At 41.0% G+C, this 16,564-nt stretch overlaps 2 protein-coding genes across 3 annotated transcripts in view; one reads left to right on the forward strand and one right to left on the reverse strand.

Annotated features, from left to right (window-relative positions):
- The window catches only part of LOC126456892 (calpain-5-like), a 282,083-nt gene extending 278,213 nt beyond the window's left edge, over window positions 1-3,870 (reverse strand). The window contains exon 1 of one of the 2 annotated variants that reach the window (XM_050092729.1): window positions 3,810-3,870. The gene's annotated coding sequence lies outside the window, so the exon portion shown is untranslated. Of the gene's footprint in view, window positions 1-3,499; window positions 3,623-3,809 lie in introns of those variants that run through there. The other variant, XM_050092730.1, reaches the window with a different exon arrangement.
- Window positions 3,871-3,938: 68 nt separating this feature from the next.
- Window positions 3,939-16,564, forward strand: part of LOC126456893 (mitochondrial uncoupling protein Bmcp) — a 106,634-nt gene continuing 94,008 nt past the window's right edge. The window contains exons 1-2 of the mRNA XM_050092731.1: window positions 3,939-4,006; window positions 4,214-4,350. Coding sequence (XP_049948688.1) covers window positions 4,287-4,350 — 64 coding nt within the window. The 5' untranslated portion in view covers window positions 3,939-4,006; window positions 4,214-4,286. The remainder of the gene's footprint in view (window positions 4,007-4,213; window positions 4,351-16,564) is intronic.

The raw sequence follows: 16,564 nt of genomic DNA on the forward strand, positions 1-16,564 counted from the left end.
ATAGGCACAGATAGGCCAGCACAACAGTTGCGGCTTCGCCGCTAGCACTTGAAGCAGTAATGTCAGCACCCACAGATGTAGCAGTGTCGCCTAGCAGCTGTCATCAAGGTCCATACCTTCTGGTGGGCTTTCAAACTTACTGGGCTGAGATACCAGGCATGTTACTGTTCAGTCTTGCACCACAACCTGGATTTGAAGAAAATAACAATTTTTTGTAATGGGTTCTTTGACTATGCCAACCCTGAACCACACTATCACCCACCAGACCAACAGAGACCTTGGATAACTCTACAGTTCAGTCATTTGTCACAATCTACAGAAAGAAAGCCCAAAAGCAACATCGCAACCTACAATGTGCCTGGAATCACCAGTAGATCTAACAGGTTCAGTATACAACACAATTCATCACAACCTGCACTAGTCCTACATAGTTCTATAAAATCTTCCAAATCAATTCCTTCCCAATCTCCCATACCCCACAATAGTTTGCCGTTTCCATGAATCCAATACAAGGCAAATAAATAACACAATCTAAATTTTTATCCACAAGAACTACACAAAATACTGTGAATAAAACACATGAATGGCGTCTACAACTGAAACATAAAAATAGTAACATCATGGATGTCATCTAAACTTTGGGGAATAGTTGCAACAAAATCTTCTTATACGCACATAGCACTTGTAATAACTTACACAGAAAGAACAATGATAGGGTTTTCCGACAACATAGCTTGAAGTCAAGAAGACAACATAGAAATGAAACAATAAGAAGTCAGCAGGTTCAGATGAGGTTACAGTCTATGTTCTGAAGGCACGTATAGGCAGCATATCTAAGCCATTAATAAACATAATAAATGAGTCCTTCACCAAATGCCAGTCTCACTACTGTCTGCATTGTCAAAAATACCCAACTCAATCATGAATGATATACTAATGAGTCACATGAATAAATACAATTTTTTAATGAAGCACAGTTTGGTTTCAAATGTGGGAGCAGTACAATCTCAGCCATTACGGAGTTCACAAAAGTGGTACCTCAAGCTCTTGACAAGGGTGACTGTTGCAGACATATGCTTAGACTTGTCAAAGACTTTTGATACTGCTGCCATAAAATCCTGATAAACAAGATAGAAGCACTTGGTGTAAGATGAATAGTAAATAAACGGCTCCAGTCTTCCCTGAAAAACTGGGTGTGAAAGATAGAAATACTTCACATTCTGCTGACCATAAATTTTCAGTAAAGCATTTGTCTTACAAGAAACACAAACATAGGTCTGCCTCAGGTTAGTGTGTTGGATCCAACTCTGTTCTTAATATATTTCAATGACTTTCCAGACAGTATAAGACATGGAGCATCATAGTCAGCCGTGAAACAACAGGACTGCTATTAAGGAAACCAAATGAAACATTAAAGAATGTTTATGATTGGCTAACATGTAATAAATTAACATCAAACAGAAAGAAAAAAGAACTATATGCACTTCAGATCAAGAGAAAAAAAAACAATGCTGTCACATTAAGCACAGGTTATAGATTGTGTAACACATAAATTTTTATGGATAAATATTGATTGTCAATGAACATGAAACAAACACTAAAAGATACAAAATGAATGTGATCGGTATGTTATGTTAATATGGTTTTCTAATTAGGCCTAGTTTGTAACAGCCAATGTTTTGTGTTGACATATTATTCCTTGATACGCATACATTATTAGCTGGGGGATTTTTTTCTGGGTAACAAAGGCACAAAACATGGACACAGTTTTTAAACTGCCGACAGGGTCTGTAAGAATAACAGCTAGAAGTAGTAGCTGGGCTTAGTGTAAAGGACTATTTTAAAACCAGTATCCTTAGGCCCGAGTAAATCTTCCAATCTGTTGGGCAAATGAGGGAAAACATTACTAAGTATTTCATTAATATCTCTATAAATAATAATGGAACAAGAGCCAGCTTGTACCTACATTTACCATGTAAAAACATACAGAAAACTCAAAACAGCATTTCCTATCTCAGAATAAAACTGCATTATAAATTGGACAAGGAGATGAAAAAGATTACTAAAATACATCTGTTTAAAGATGGCTTAAACATTCTTCATAAATAATGCATACTGGTACTACACAAATCAAGATTATTTAGGACACTCAGAGTAATGGTTAATAATGAGAGGGGAAATTAGAATGCCCTGTCATATTACAAGACATGATTATAATGGATTCTTTTACAAGAAAAGCACATGCCAAGACCTATAGTGCGTGATGGTAATGACCTGTCACTCTAAGAGCTCAACATCTCACTAATCATGGAGGGATAGTGACTCAGTTTTTTAGGCAGACTGAGGGGTGGACATGAGGAACTGCATGGGGCATAGTTACATGTTTATGTGCCTGGAGTCAGTTTTCCAAATACACGCATGGGAATGCAAGGAGCATAGCAGCACTTTTGTGGTCCAGGAGTGTGGATGTTAGTGGGCACAGTGTTGCAGTGCAAAACTGTTTCATAACGTAAGTTATATGGTACAAATTGTGTGTAAACCAAAGAACATTTACAATGATGACTAAATGAAGCAGCACAGTTGTTAAAATGACTTTATTATCGGAAGGATGGAGTTTTCTCAGTCCAGCCACTCTGATTTAGGTTTTCTATGGTTCTTCTAAAACATTTCTGGCATATGCCAGAATGGTTCCTTCACAAGGCCAAGGCTGGCCCCTTTTCCCCTTCTGATAGTAACATAAATATAAATTCTATGTGTATTTGGAGCTATTTATTTTCATTGTACTATGATAACAAATCCTATATGATCGTAAGACGATCCCTGCATTAATGAACAAATCAATCAACTCAAATAACAATACCTTGTGTTATTCATTATAACCTACCCAGAGCCAAAATAGGGCTGGCTATCCGATAACACAAATGTTAAAATAACTTACAGCATTAGAAGTGGTTTGCAACTAAAGATTGTCTTTGAGCTACAATCTGAAAACAGTCAAAACAACAATGTCACTCACACTCTCAATTTTGATTTCATTTATTTATTCATCCAGGGATCATATCACAATGATATAGGATTTGTCAGCATAACACAATGAAAATCATTGGCTCAACATGCAAGCATGTTTTTTATGAGGATAAGATGGGTCATCGGCCGTAGCCCTGGTAATGAACCCATTCTAGAAGTTTGCTTGGAATGAATAGGAAAACCAAGGAAAGCCTAAAGATGGATGGTCAAACAGAGTAAACACCATCAGCCAATATATGTCAGTTTCTTAACAACCTGCACTGCCTCATTCGGTTTGTCCCTATTATAAGAGGTCTTGTTAATGTGTAATAACAAAGGATGTTCTGCAGTCGTATACTGTTAGATGTATACAGAAGGGTTACCCTTCGCTCCATGTATAGAATTAGTGCCAATCAGTGCATTCATCGGCTACACCATTACTTAAACGTATGCACGGAAACATCCAACGTGCTACTTCTATTAAAACGTTTACCTTAAGCGTAAATTTGCAGATTAAGTTGCTACTTTCTTTTCGCGCGGCAGAAATCTTTACAATTTTTTTTTTTTTTTTTTTTTCAACTGACATCATCCATATCTAAATTCTGTGCATTTACCGACTCTTGAAGCTTGGAATGTCACAGCGCATAGGTCACGATTTATAAATAGAACAAAGTTTCTGATTTCCGAAAGAATTTATACGTGACTCATGTTTAGAAATATAGCAAATGATTACTATTATGGTTACAAACACAACTTAGAATTTCTGCCCACCACTCTCTCAACTAGTTAATTTGTAAACATACTTTCAAATACAGGTGCGGCACCGCCTTTTAACATTTGCTATGCGACCAATATCGAGGAACATTATCGGAGTTATGTACTATCGACCTTACATTATTATCTCGATATGTCACAACAGCAACGATTATATCGAGGGTTTGTTTCAACTATTGTGGTGTGATCGGCTGCGTTTCATCACGCGAGAAAAAATTGATAACGTGTAAGTTAATTGGGTGCATAATACACCAGTAATCCAGTTCTTGAACACAATTCTTGCTCAGTCGTTAAATTACGTGAATGAATGTTACGCTTTATTACGTAACAGTGACGAGAAGTCACAGTAATGATAGCTTCGCTCACCGGTGTTTAAAGTATCATCATTCTCGTTCTGCTCAGACACAACGGTGTACTATTACATTTGATACAGGACTACGGCAGCAGACGCCCCAGAGGAAAGGGTGCCTCCCGCAGCAGGCCCTCAACAAACGGCAGAAAGTGGGATGGGAGAAGCGGATTGGCGGCCTTTCGTATATGGAGGTCTTGCTTCCTGCGCAGCCGAATTCGGTTTGTGTCATCATTTCTTTAGCTGTTTATTAAGTTTGTTTAAAGCGCAGGGAGTTCTGTTACACAAACAACAACAAAAATGCATATCTTTGTATCATGCAATGACAGGCTTATGAATCTTTCTGCAGTTAATTGGAAATGGCAATACTGGTTATGTCTGTAAGATGATAAAAAATAATGGAATTAAAAATATAGCATTACAACTATCGCATCTAAGATTGTTTTGAAAAATGTTTTGGTAAGTTTTAGTGGGTTGTGGTTAGATTTTCTGTAATGCAATGTGATTATTCTGTCATGTTAGGAACTTTCTGTAGACTGGATATCATTCTACAAACTTATGATCTTTTTACGTCAAGTTTCCCTCAGCTGAAATTAATCGTATAGAAATTAATTAGTTTATGTTCTTATTTAATTGTTTATTGTGGCACTTAAACAATCAGATTACAGGATTTTCCTGTGACCAAAATTGAGAACATACAAACAGCCAGTTGTTAAACATTAATCTGTGTACAAATTTCTGGTATGTGATGTGTACCACTTTCTGTCTCTTATTTGGCGGCCCGTTGTACACGTTCCCTTAATGTCAGAGTTCTTAGCGGTTCATCTTGGGGAGCGGATCGCACTGTCCTGCTTCGCTTGTATCGGTCCATAGTCCGATCGAAGCTGGATTATGGGAGCTTCGTCTACTCGTCCGCTCGGCCATCCCTCTTAGGCCGGCTCAACTCCATCCACCATCGGGGGATACGTCTTGCGACCGGAGCCTTCTACACTAGTCCTGTTGAGAGTCTTTATGCTGAAGCTGCCGAGTTACCATTGACCTACCGGCGCGACGTACTGCTGTGTCGGTATGCCTGCCGGCTGTTGTCTATGCCCGACCACCCCTCTTACAAGTCCTTCTTCGCCGATTCTCTCGACCATCAGTACGGGTTGTATGTGTCTGCCCTGCTGCCCCCCGGAGTCCGCTTCCGTCGCCTGCTTCGACAATTGGATTTTGCCCTCCCTACCACCTTCAGAGAGGGTGAGAGCCCGACACCACCTTGGCTCCAGGCTCAGGTTCATATTTATCTCGACCTCAGCTCACTCCCGAAGGAGGGTACTCCGGCTGCAGTGTATTGCTCACGGTTTGTCGAACTTCATGCTCGACTTGCTGGTCACACCTTTATTTACACCGATGGCTCCAAAACTGACGATGGTGTCGGCTGTGCCTTTGTCGTCGGGCCGCCACCTTTAAATACTGGCTCCTCGACCAATGTTCCAGCTTTACGGCCGAGCTTTTTGCTCTCCATCAGGCCGTTCAGTATGCCCGCCGCCACCGCCATTCATCGTATGTACTCTGCTCTGACTCACTCAGTGCTCTTCAGAGCCTTGGAGCTCCCTATCCAGTCCATCCCTTGATTCAACGGATACAGCAGTCCCTCCATTCTTTCGCTGATAATGGTGGTTCTGTCAGCTTTCTGTGGGTTCCCGGACATGTAAGAGTGCCTGGGAATGAGGCTGCGGATGCTGCAGCCAAGGCTGCAGTCCTCCTGCCTCGGCCAGCCTCCCATTGTGTCCCGTCATGTGACGTTCGTGGGGATGTATGTAAGAGGCTTGTGTCGTTGTGGTGGGATGCTTGGTCATCCCTCCAAGGAAACAAGCTCCGGGCAGTAAAACCGCTCCCAACTGCTTGGACAACATCCTCCCGACCATCTCGGCGCGAGGAGGTCCTTCTGACCAGGTTGCGGATTGGGCATTGCCGGTTTAGCCACCGCTACCTGCTCTCCGGTGACCCAGCCCCGCAGTGCCCTTGTGGTCAGGCATTAACAGTGCGCCATGTTTTATCGTCATGTCCCTGTTTTAGTCAATTTCGTGTTGTCCTGTCCCTGCCATCTACTTTACCGGATGTTTTAGCTGATGACGCTCGAGCAGCTGCTCGTATTCTGTGTTTTATAACTTTAACTGGCTTGTCCAAAGACATTTAACCTTTTTACTTATTTTATCTGCATCTTTGTCAGGTCCTTCTGGTGTCCCCCCATCCCCTTGAGTTTTAGCAGATTCCATGTGCTCTAACAACAGTGACTGGGCGCTAATGACCTCAGCAGTTGAGCGCCCTTAAACGTATTAAGTAAATGTATAAGTATTTGTTGTTGACAATTGAAGCTTGCCTTTTGAAATTTTTAGTTTACAGGAAACACAAGTATATTCTGAAGCGGGTGACTGTACACTAGTGATGTAGCTCTTATTGTAGTCTCTTTTTTGAACTCCTGTTTCTGAACTATGAGGCAATTGCTGTGTGAGATACAGTTATCGAGATAGGTGCAAAATGTTGTCACAACCATAAGTATTGGGTTTTTGTTCCATTAACTAAGTAACTTCATCCCCACATCATGTTCTGTAAATGACATTATGAATGAGAGCCTTCAGGTATGTGGAACAATTAATGTAAATGACTTACTGTACTATACAGCTTTATTTCTCGGTATTCGTTACAAGGGTGCTGTAGGTACTTCTTATTCCTTTCTCCAATGAATGAAAATAAAAAGAGCAACCGGTATGTAAATTTCAGTGCTGCATAATAAGGTTAGCATATAAAAATTGAAATGACCATTCGGTTAAGATATTACGCATCAGCTTAACTCTAGAATCAGACTGCTTACTGATTGTACACTTGATATTCAACCTTCTGTGGTCAGTGGGAGTCAGCTGACTTCATACTTGTGTTGATCTGTGTGTAGTATTGTATGGTAGTTAATACTATGTACAAAAATGAGCAAAGAAGCTATACCTGCTCCTTCTAGTGGCTTCCCACGGACTTTCATGTCACTTTTGTGATGCATTAATGTTTGTTTTATAAGCTAGCTGGTCTGGGAGAAAGAGGTGGAGCTTGTTTTAGCAGCCAGTGTGCTATAAGCTCATCACAAGCTCCTTCTCTATGTAACCTCTACCCACAGCCCAAGTAAAAGTGTATGATTAGTATGCTGATGATTGGTAACATCTTTGAACTTTTCTTGAACGATAATAGTGTGTGGTGCAGTGAGTGGAGGAAGCAAGGTCCACCTTTGTCATACATTGCAGCCACTATACAACTGCATGAGAGGTAGAACTGATACAGAAAAGTAATCCAATGTAACTGGAAAGGTAAAAAAAAAAAAAATCTACTCACCAAGCAGTGGCAGGAGAACACATATATAAAAGGTATTAGAGTTTGCAAGCTTTTGGAGCCAGTGGCTCTATCTTCTGGCAGAAGGGTTTGAAGGGGGAGGAGGAGAGGCAACAGAAAAGGACTGGTGAGCTGGTTTAGGAAAATGGGGAGAGTTCGGAAAAGTCTCCCAGAATCCTGGGTTGGGGGAGACTTACTGGATAGGATGAGGGGGGGAAGACTGATTGTTGGGGTACTGCACCATACGAGAGCTTGCAGGTTTACAAATCTTGTCCAGTGCAGTCCCCAACAATCAGTCTTTCCTACTCATCCCATGTGATACCCACTCATCCCATGTGATAAGTCTCCACTGACTGAGGTTCTGGGCAAGTTTTCTAAACTCTGCCCCTTTTCCTCAATCTCACCAGTCATTTTCCATCACCTCTCCTTTCCCCGTCAAGCATTCTGCCAGAAGAAGGAACCATTGGTTCTGAAAGCTTGCAAACTTTAGTACCTTTTATATGTGTGTTCACATGTCACCACTTTTAGAATTTTTCTTTATCTGTCCAATTACATTATATTTTCAAAAATTGATCAGTTTCATTGACAAGAAAATAATATTTAAATTTATTTTAATCAATGTTGAAGTACCTTATTGATATTTCAATAATTTACAAATGATTGATGAAGTAAGTTTTTAAAAATATTGCCTACACTAATGGTAGCTACAGTGGGATCAGGAGGAATGTTCAATACAAGTCGTCGGCTTTGGCCCACTGTTGTAATGCTAATGGCTGCTGTCATGTCACCTTTTGGTTCATATATTCACCATTAGGTAGTGAAGTCAATGAATGCAAAAAAGAAGACTGGTTGTGGTGACCCATTGATCTGTACCTTAGCCCAAGATACAATTGGTATCTTATCCCGAGACCTAGGTTAGGTTAGAAGATAATGGTTTGGTTGTGTGTTGGCTTTGCAAAGAGTGTGATACTAAAAAACCTGGTTGTGGCTACAGACTGATCTGTAGCTAACCCTTTCTGAAAAAAATCGCCAATAGCATCACGATATAGTCACCATATGGTTGACACCATTTGCCACATTTCCTATGTCACTGCCCAAAGCTGATCACTCATCAAACATTCTTCTATATACACTACGCCACCCTGTACACAGTAGTCTTTGATTGATGTATTTTGATCAAAATAACTTTGTGATTGATGGTTCAGTGAACCAGCTCACAGCTGCCAACTGAGCACATATTTTTCTCTAGCATTGTGTGCTCATTGTATTACCTAGTTTGCAGTTATATGCAGAGCTGTAGCAAGTGTGGCTGGCAGCATTACAACATAACCTCCCCACCCCCATCCCGCATCCTATGCCATTGCAATCTGTCAGTCACAAAATTATTTTATTTGAGCTGTATGATAAGCAGTAGCTGGAGTGAAGCTTCCAGCCTGTATGGATATAAAGCTTGGGTGCCAAGTCATCACGAAAAGGTTTGCTTACAGAATGTGCATGTATGTATTGCATATCTATACATTAACAAAAACATTTTACTACTACCAGGCACTGTTTAGTTACCTTTTTAAACTCTTGAGACATTGGGAGTTTGTTCTTGTGTGACTGACTGCATACAGGCAGGTAATCAGATGTTTGTAATGATTAAATTGTGCTTTATGGAAAGTTCTGCAAGGAAACTTCTCCATTTTTCTTTATGCCAGCCATTATTCTCCTACACTTTTTCCCTTAGTCTCCCTTTCCTCCTATCAAATTTTAGTCCTCTGTCACATTTAAGTTTTTCCCTCTTTTAATGTTATCTGAATAATTCCTTTTGCCAAATCACATCCTTTTTACATTCTGCACCTCATCACCAGAACTAGTAGGTATGTATTTTTTTCGTTGTCATATATTGTGTACTGGAGTTATCTTGGTTTGGTAATTTACCACTGTGATAGGTCATGCTTTTGGATCAATCTTGGTTATGACAATCTGTTCACTGTACTATTCATAATAGTTTACCTGCAATCTTATCTTCTTATTCATTACTAGCCTTACTCCTGTATTACCATTATTTAATTTTATTTTGCTAACTCTGTACTAATGTAAACAGAAATCGTGTTCTTTTTGACATGACACCATACTAATTCCTGCTGTATTCAACCTGTGTCATGTTCTGTAACATAGTAAAATGTTTAGCAGCTCTCAATTCAGTGCTCCAACCTATACAATGAAAGATTTGTTTTTCTTCTGCCAACATTCCCCATACAGGCTGCTGCTAGAGTTCTGAATGTAGGACTGTTTTATCCAGGAGGATGTCATCATCATTAAACCATGCATTTTAACTGCATGTTCTCTGGAAATATGGTGGCTGTAGTTACCTATATTTCAGTTGTGTCTTAGCAAGACCATATTGGCTAATGTTAAAGTATCATATCAGTCAATCATCCCAGTCTGTATCAACAGTGATAACCAAAAAGACGTCTGCTTCTCTCGAGGAATCATTGACTGTTAGGTATTCTTCAGCTATTGGGCTAAGTTATTCATCACATGTAGGCAAAAATAAGAACACACACACACACACACACACACACACACACACACAGAGAGAGAGAGAGAGAGAGAGAGAGAGAGAGAGAGAGAGAGAGAGAGAGAGAGAGAGAGAGAGAGAGAGAGCGAGCGTTGCTGTCGTCTCGGGGCACTAAAGCCTTGCTGTGCCTGAAGTGAGCAATGGTATTTGCTGGGATGGATAGTGGGGATATAGATGAAGAGTTGGGATGGGGTGGGGGAGGAATAGCAGGGTAGTGGTGAGAGGAAGATGCTAATATTGCATGTGGAAGTGTGAGGGGATGTGGTGAAGACAGGGTAGTGGATTGCTACATACAGCAATAGGACTGTGCTGGGGGAGGACAGAGGGAGGAGAGAGTATTATTTAGTGCACTGGTGGGACATTAGGCATGTGTAGTGCTGCAGCGGGAGATACGGAGGAGAGCGGCAGATGACAGACAGGGATTAACAAAGGTTGAGGCCAGGTTGTTACAGAAATGAATGATACATAGCAATATTGAAAGTGGTGTTCCTATCTGCACAGTTCTTAAAAGCTGGTATTACTGGGAACAATCCAGATGGCACAAGTTGTGAAGCAGTCTTTGGAAGTCAGACACATTGTGTTGGGCAGTGTACTCCTAGGCACTCCAAGCAGCTGCCTTTTGGTAACAGTTTAGCAGTAGCCATTAATGTGGACAGACAGTTTGTTAGTTGTAATGCATGCGTAGAATGTGTCATAGTGATTGAAACTAAGTTAATGGATCATATGGCTGTCTTCACAGGTGGCCCTGTCTTTGGTGGGTCAAATGTCTGTGTTGGTAGGAAGACATATGGGATAGGTCTTGAATCTCAGCCTGTTGCAGGGGTATGAGCCATGGGACAAAGGGCTGGGAGCAGAGATGGAATAGGGATTTACCAAGATATTGCATTGGTTGGGTAGGTGGCAGAATATCACTGTGGAAGGTTTGGGGAGGATATTTTTCATTTCAGGACATAATAAGAGTATGTTGAAACCTTGGCGATGAATGTGATTCTGTTTCTCCCGTGCTCGGCAGTATTGAGTCATAAGAGGGGTACTCCTTTGTAGCCGGGCAGTGCTTGTGTGAGGAATGGTAGGTGAGAAGCAAGGTAAGGCATGGAAGATATTTTTCTGAGGAAGGTTGGGTGGTAATTTGGGTGTGTGAAGGCCTCATTGAGAATCTAGGCATATTTGGAGACGGACTGCTTATCACTAGTGATGTGTAGGCTGTATGGAATGGACTTCTTGGTGTGGAATGTGTGAAAGCTCTCAAAGTGGACAAATTGTTACTGGTTGGCAGTTTTGGTGTGGATGAAGATATCGATGTAGCTATCCTTGAGGTGAGATCGACATTGAGGAAGGTGGATTATCCACCCTCCCTTGTCCAGGATGATCACATGTGCCTAGTCTTCCCAATCACCTACCATCCCTCATGCACAGACTGCCTGGCTACAAAGGAGCACCCCTCTTGCAACTCAGTACCACCCAGAACTTTAATAATTGACTACCTCTTGCCACTCACTGAAATTACTGTGCCATCCACTTAACCTACACAGTATCCTTGTCTGTCCTTAGTCCAACCCTGCTCACAATGCCTCACCCAACGGCTCATATCCCTGCAATAGACCTTGACACAAGACCTATCCCATACATCATCCCACTACCATCTACTCCAGTCCTGTGATAGGCATCTCCTACCCCATCAAAGGCAGGGGCACCTGTGAAAGCACCGATATGATCCACCAATTAAGCTGAAACCACAGTGTCACTCCCTGTATGGACATAACAACTGACAAGCTGTTTTTCCCCGCGAATAGCCGCTGCCAAACTGGCCAAAAGATAGCTAGACCATCTAGTTGCTGAACATGCCACCCAAGACGGTGTGCTCAACTTTGACAGCTTCAAAGTCTGTACTGTCTGGATTCTTCCCACCAATTCCAGATTTTCTGGTTGGCGTGTGTAGGAACTCTCCTTGCAAAATAGTAACATTTCAATCTGTCCTGTTATCCCCCCACCCAGGTCTCAACCTTCACTACACACTGTCCTCTCCACATGCTTTCTATCCTGCCAGTGCATCTGCATACTCCTAACACTATCTCGCGCTCAGTGTGTCCTTACACGTTCCCAAGGCAACAATAGCATCATCCCCCACTCCTACTCTTCTATCCCTCCCCTTTCCTGCAATCCCTCCATTTCCCCATCTTGTGTGTATTCTCGACCTCTACCCCTACCACCCATCCAAGCAAATATCACTGCTCACCTCGGACACAGTTGCAGTAGTGTCTTAGCAGCTGAAGATGACAGTGCTCATTTGTATGTGAGGTGTGCTTGTGTGAGTGCGTTTGTGTTTTGTATTGTCTGTGTCTGATGAAAGACTTAGTCAGATAGCTGAATAATATGTAGCAGTCTTTTTCATTGTGCCTGTATGCAGCTCTACACAGTCTTGTTCTTATTCTATCGTGGGCTTTCCATTGTGTGATTTAACCTTAATATTGGCATGCTTGAGTAAAAATATGGGCCTTGTTCATATTCTTAATTTTTAGAAAAACTTACTTACGTACTCTCCTTTGTTTATTGCAAATAATACAGACAGCACACATTAAAACATGCAATGGAAAATCCTGGATGGAAAAATGACAGTATTATGAAAAGGATATATTGTTGATCACCCCTATAGAGGAGACACTGAGTTGCACACAGCCACAACAAAAACATGATTATACATGTAAGCTTAAATTTATAATGGTCTTATTATTATGCCTGTTTGTGACATAATGCCTTCTCTATATGGCACGTAGCAATCTGTCCTTTACACACTAAACCACCATTTTCATATTTCTTAGAATTTTGCTAACATTAAAAACTGCAATTATGATGTATTCCAGTGGTTGCCTTGGCAGAAAACATTTCTAACATTTATCGTAGAGCAGCTAGTATTTTGAGGAAAAGTGGACTATGCCGATGTTACGCTATTAACAGCAAGAAATTTTCAAACAAACACCAAAAATTGACAACAGCTTTATCAGCACTGGACGTACTGGCCAACTCTTTTTCATCATCAGCCATATATCACTCATCTTGTACATTAACTCAATGAAAAGAACAGGTTGCCTCTGTTACTTGACTTCCGTAACACAACTCCACAGGATCTGGTACACGCTTTTGAGAGAGTGGTGACAACTCACCTTCTATCTAGCAAAGTTCATATTTTTCCAGTCTTTAGTGGCATCCATGGAGTACTAGTACATGGATTTTGCTATCATCAAATCAATGTGCTACAATGCTTCTGAATTTACAGCCATTTTACTTGATATATGTTGTTGTTGTTGTTTTTGTTGTTGTGGTCTTCAGTCCTGAGACTGGTTTGATGCAGCTCTCCATGCTACTCTATCCTGTGCAAGCTTCTTCATATCCCAGTACCTACTGCAACCTACATACTTCTGAATCTGCTTAGTGTATTCATCTCTTGGTCTCCCTCTATGATTTTTACCCTCTACACTGCCCTCCAATACTAAATTGGTGATTCCTTGATGCCTCAGAACATGTCCTACCAACCGATCCCTTCTTCTGATCAAGTTGTGCCACAAACTTCTCTTCTCCCCAATCCTATGCAATACTTCCTCATTAGTTATGTGATCTACCCATTTAATCTTCAGCATTCTTCTGTAGCACCACATTTCGAAAGCTTCTATTCTATTCTTGTCCAAACTATTTATCGTCCATGTTTCACTTCCATACATGGCTACACTCCATACAAATAATTTCAGAAATGACTTACTGACGCTTAAATCTATACTCAATGTTAACAAATTTCTCTTCTTCAGAAACGCTTTCCTTGCCATTGCCAGTCAACATTTTATATCCTCTCTACTTCGACCATCATCAGATATTTTGCTCCCCAAATAGCAAAACTCCTTCACTACTTTAAGTGTCTCATTTCCTAATCTAATTCCCTCAGCATCACCCGACTTAATTCGACTACATTCCATTATCCTCGTTTTGCTTTTGTTGATGTTCATCTTATATCCTCCTTTCAAGACACTGTCCATTCCATTCAACTGCTCTTCCAAGTCCTTTGCTGTCTCTGACAGAATTACAATGTCATCGGCGAACCTCAAAGTTCTTATTTCTTCTCCATGGATTTTAATACCTACTCCGAATTTTTCTTTTGTTTCCTTTACTGCTTGCTCAATATACAGATTGAATAACATCGGGGACAGGCCCTTCTCAACCACTGCTTCCCTTTCATGTCCCTCGACTCTTATAACTGCCATCTGGTTTCTGTACAAATTGTAAATAGCCTTTCGCTCCCTGTATTTTACCCCTGCCACCTTTAGAATTTGAAAGAGAGTATTCCAGTCAACCTTGGTAAAAGCTTTCTCTAAGTCTACAAATGCTAGAAACGTAGGTTTGGCTTTCCTTAATCTTTCTTCTAAGATAAGTCGTAAGGTCAGTATTGCCTCACGTGTTCCAGTATTTGTACGGAATCCAAACTGATATTCCCCGAGGTCGGCTTCTACTAGTTTTTCCATTCGTCTGTAAAGAATTCGTGTTAGTATTTTGCAGCTGTGGCTTATTGAACCGATTGTTAGGTAATTTTCACATCTGTCAACACCTGCTTTCTTTGGGATTGGAATTATTATATTCTTCTTGAAGTCTGAGGTTATTTCGTCTGTTTCATACATCTTGCTCACCAGATGGTAGAGTTTTGTCAGGACTGGCTCTCCCAAGGCCGTCAGTAGTTCCAATGGAATATTGTCTCCTCCGGGGGCCTTGTTTCCACTCAGGTCTTTCAGTGCTCTGTCAAACTCTTCACACAGTATCGTATCTCCCATTTCATCTTCATCTACATTCTCTTCCATTTCCATAATATTGTCCTCAAGTACATCGCCCTTGTATAGACCCTCTATATACTCTTTCCACCTTTCTGCTTTCCCTTCTTTGCTTAGAACTGGGTTTCCATCTGAGCTCGTGATGTTCATACAAGTGGTTCTCTTATCTCCAAAGGTCTCTTTAATTTTCCTGTAGGCAGTATCTATCTTACCCCTAGTGTGATAAGCCTCTACATCCTTACATTTGTCCTCTAGCCATCCTTGCTTAGCCATTTTGCACTTCCTGTCTATCTCATTTTTGAGATGTTTGTATTCCTTTTTGCCTGCTTCATTTACTGCATTTTTATATTTTCTCCTTTCATCAATTAAATTCAATATTTCTTCTGTAACCCAAGGTTTTCTACTAGCGCTCGTCTTTTTACCTACTTGATCCTCTGCTGCCTTCACTACTTCATCCCTCAAAGCTACCCATTCTTCTTCTACTGTATTTCTTTCCCCCTTTCCTGTCAATTGTTCCCTTATGCTCTCCCTGAAACTCTGTACAACCTCTGGTTCTTTCAGTTTATCCAGGTCCCATCTCCTTAAATTCCCACCTCTTTGCAGTTTCTTCAGTTTTAATCTACAGGTCATAACCAATAGATTGTGGTCAGAGTCCACATCTGCCCCTGGAAATGTCTTACAATTTAAAACCTGGTTCCTAAATCTCTGTCTTACCATTATATAATCTATCTGATACCTTTTAGTATCTCCAGGGTTCTTCCATGTATACAACCTTCTTTCATGATTCTTAAACCACGTGTTAGCTATGATTAAATTGTGCTCTGTGCAAAATTCTACCAGGCGGCTTCCTCTTTCATTTCTTACCCCCAATCCATATTCACCTACTACGTTTCCTTCTCTCCCTTTTCCTACTACCGAATTCCAGTCACCCGTGACTATTAAATTTTCATCACCCTTCACTATCTGAATAATTTCTTTTATTTCATCATACATTTCTTCAATTTCTTCGTCATCTGCAGAGCTAGTTGGAATATAAACTTGTACTACTGTAGTAGGTGTGGGCTTCGTATCTATCCTGGCCACAATAATGCGTTCACTATGCTGTTTGTAGTAGCTTACCCGCATTCCTATTTTCCTATTCATTATGAAACCTACTCCTGCATGACCCCTATTTGATTTTGTGTTTATAACCCTGTAGTCACCTGACCAGAAGTCTTGTTCCTCCTGCCACCGAACTTCACTAATTCCCCCTATATCTAACTTTAACCTATCCATTTCCCTTTTTAAATTTTCTAACCTACCTGCCCGATTAAGGGATCTGACATTCCACGCTCCGATCCGTAGAACGCCAGTTTTCTTTCTCCTGATAACGACATCCTCTTGAGTAGTCCCCGCCCGGAGATCCTAATGGGGGACTATTTTACCTCCGGAATATTTTACCCAAGAGGACGCCATCATCATTTAATCATACAGTAAAGCTGCATGCCCTCGGGAAAAATTACGGCTGTAGTTTCCCCTTGCTTTCAGCCGTTCGCAGTACCAGCACAGCAAGGCTGTTTTGGTTATTGTTACAAGGCCAGATCAGTCAATCATCCAGACTGTTGCCCTTGCAACTACTGAAAAGGCTGCTGCCCCTCTTCAGGAACCACACGTTTGTCTGGCCTCTCAACAGATACCCCTCCGTTGTGGTTGCACTTACGG

Source organism: Schistocerca serialis, chromosome 2 (assembly GCF_023864345.2).
Source record: "Schistocerca serialis cubense isolate TAMUIC-IGC-003099 chromosome 2, iqSchSeri2.2, whole genome shotgun sequence".
Taxonomy (NCBI): Eukaryota; Metazoa; Arthropoda; class Insecta; order Orthoptera; family Acrididae; genus Schistocerca; species Schistocerca serialis.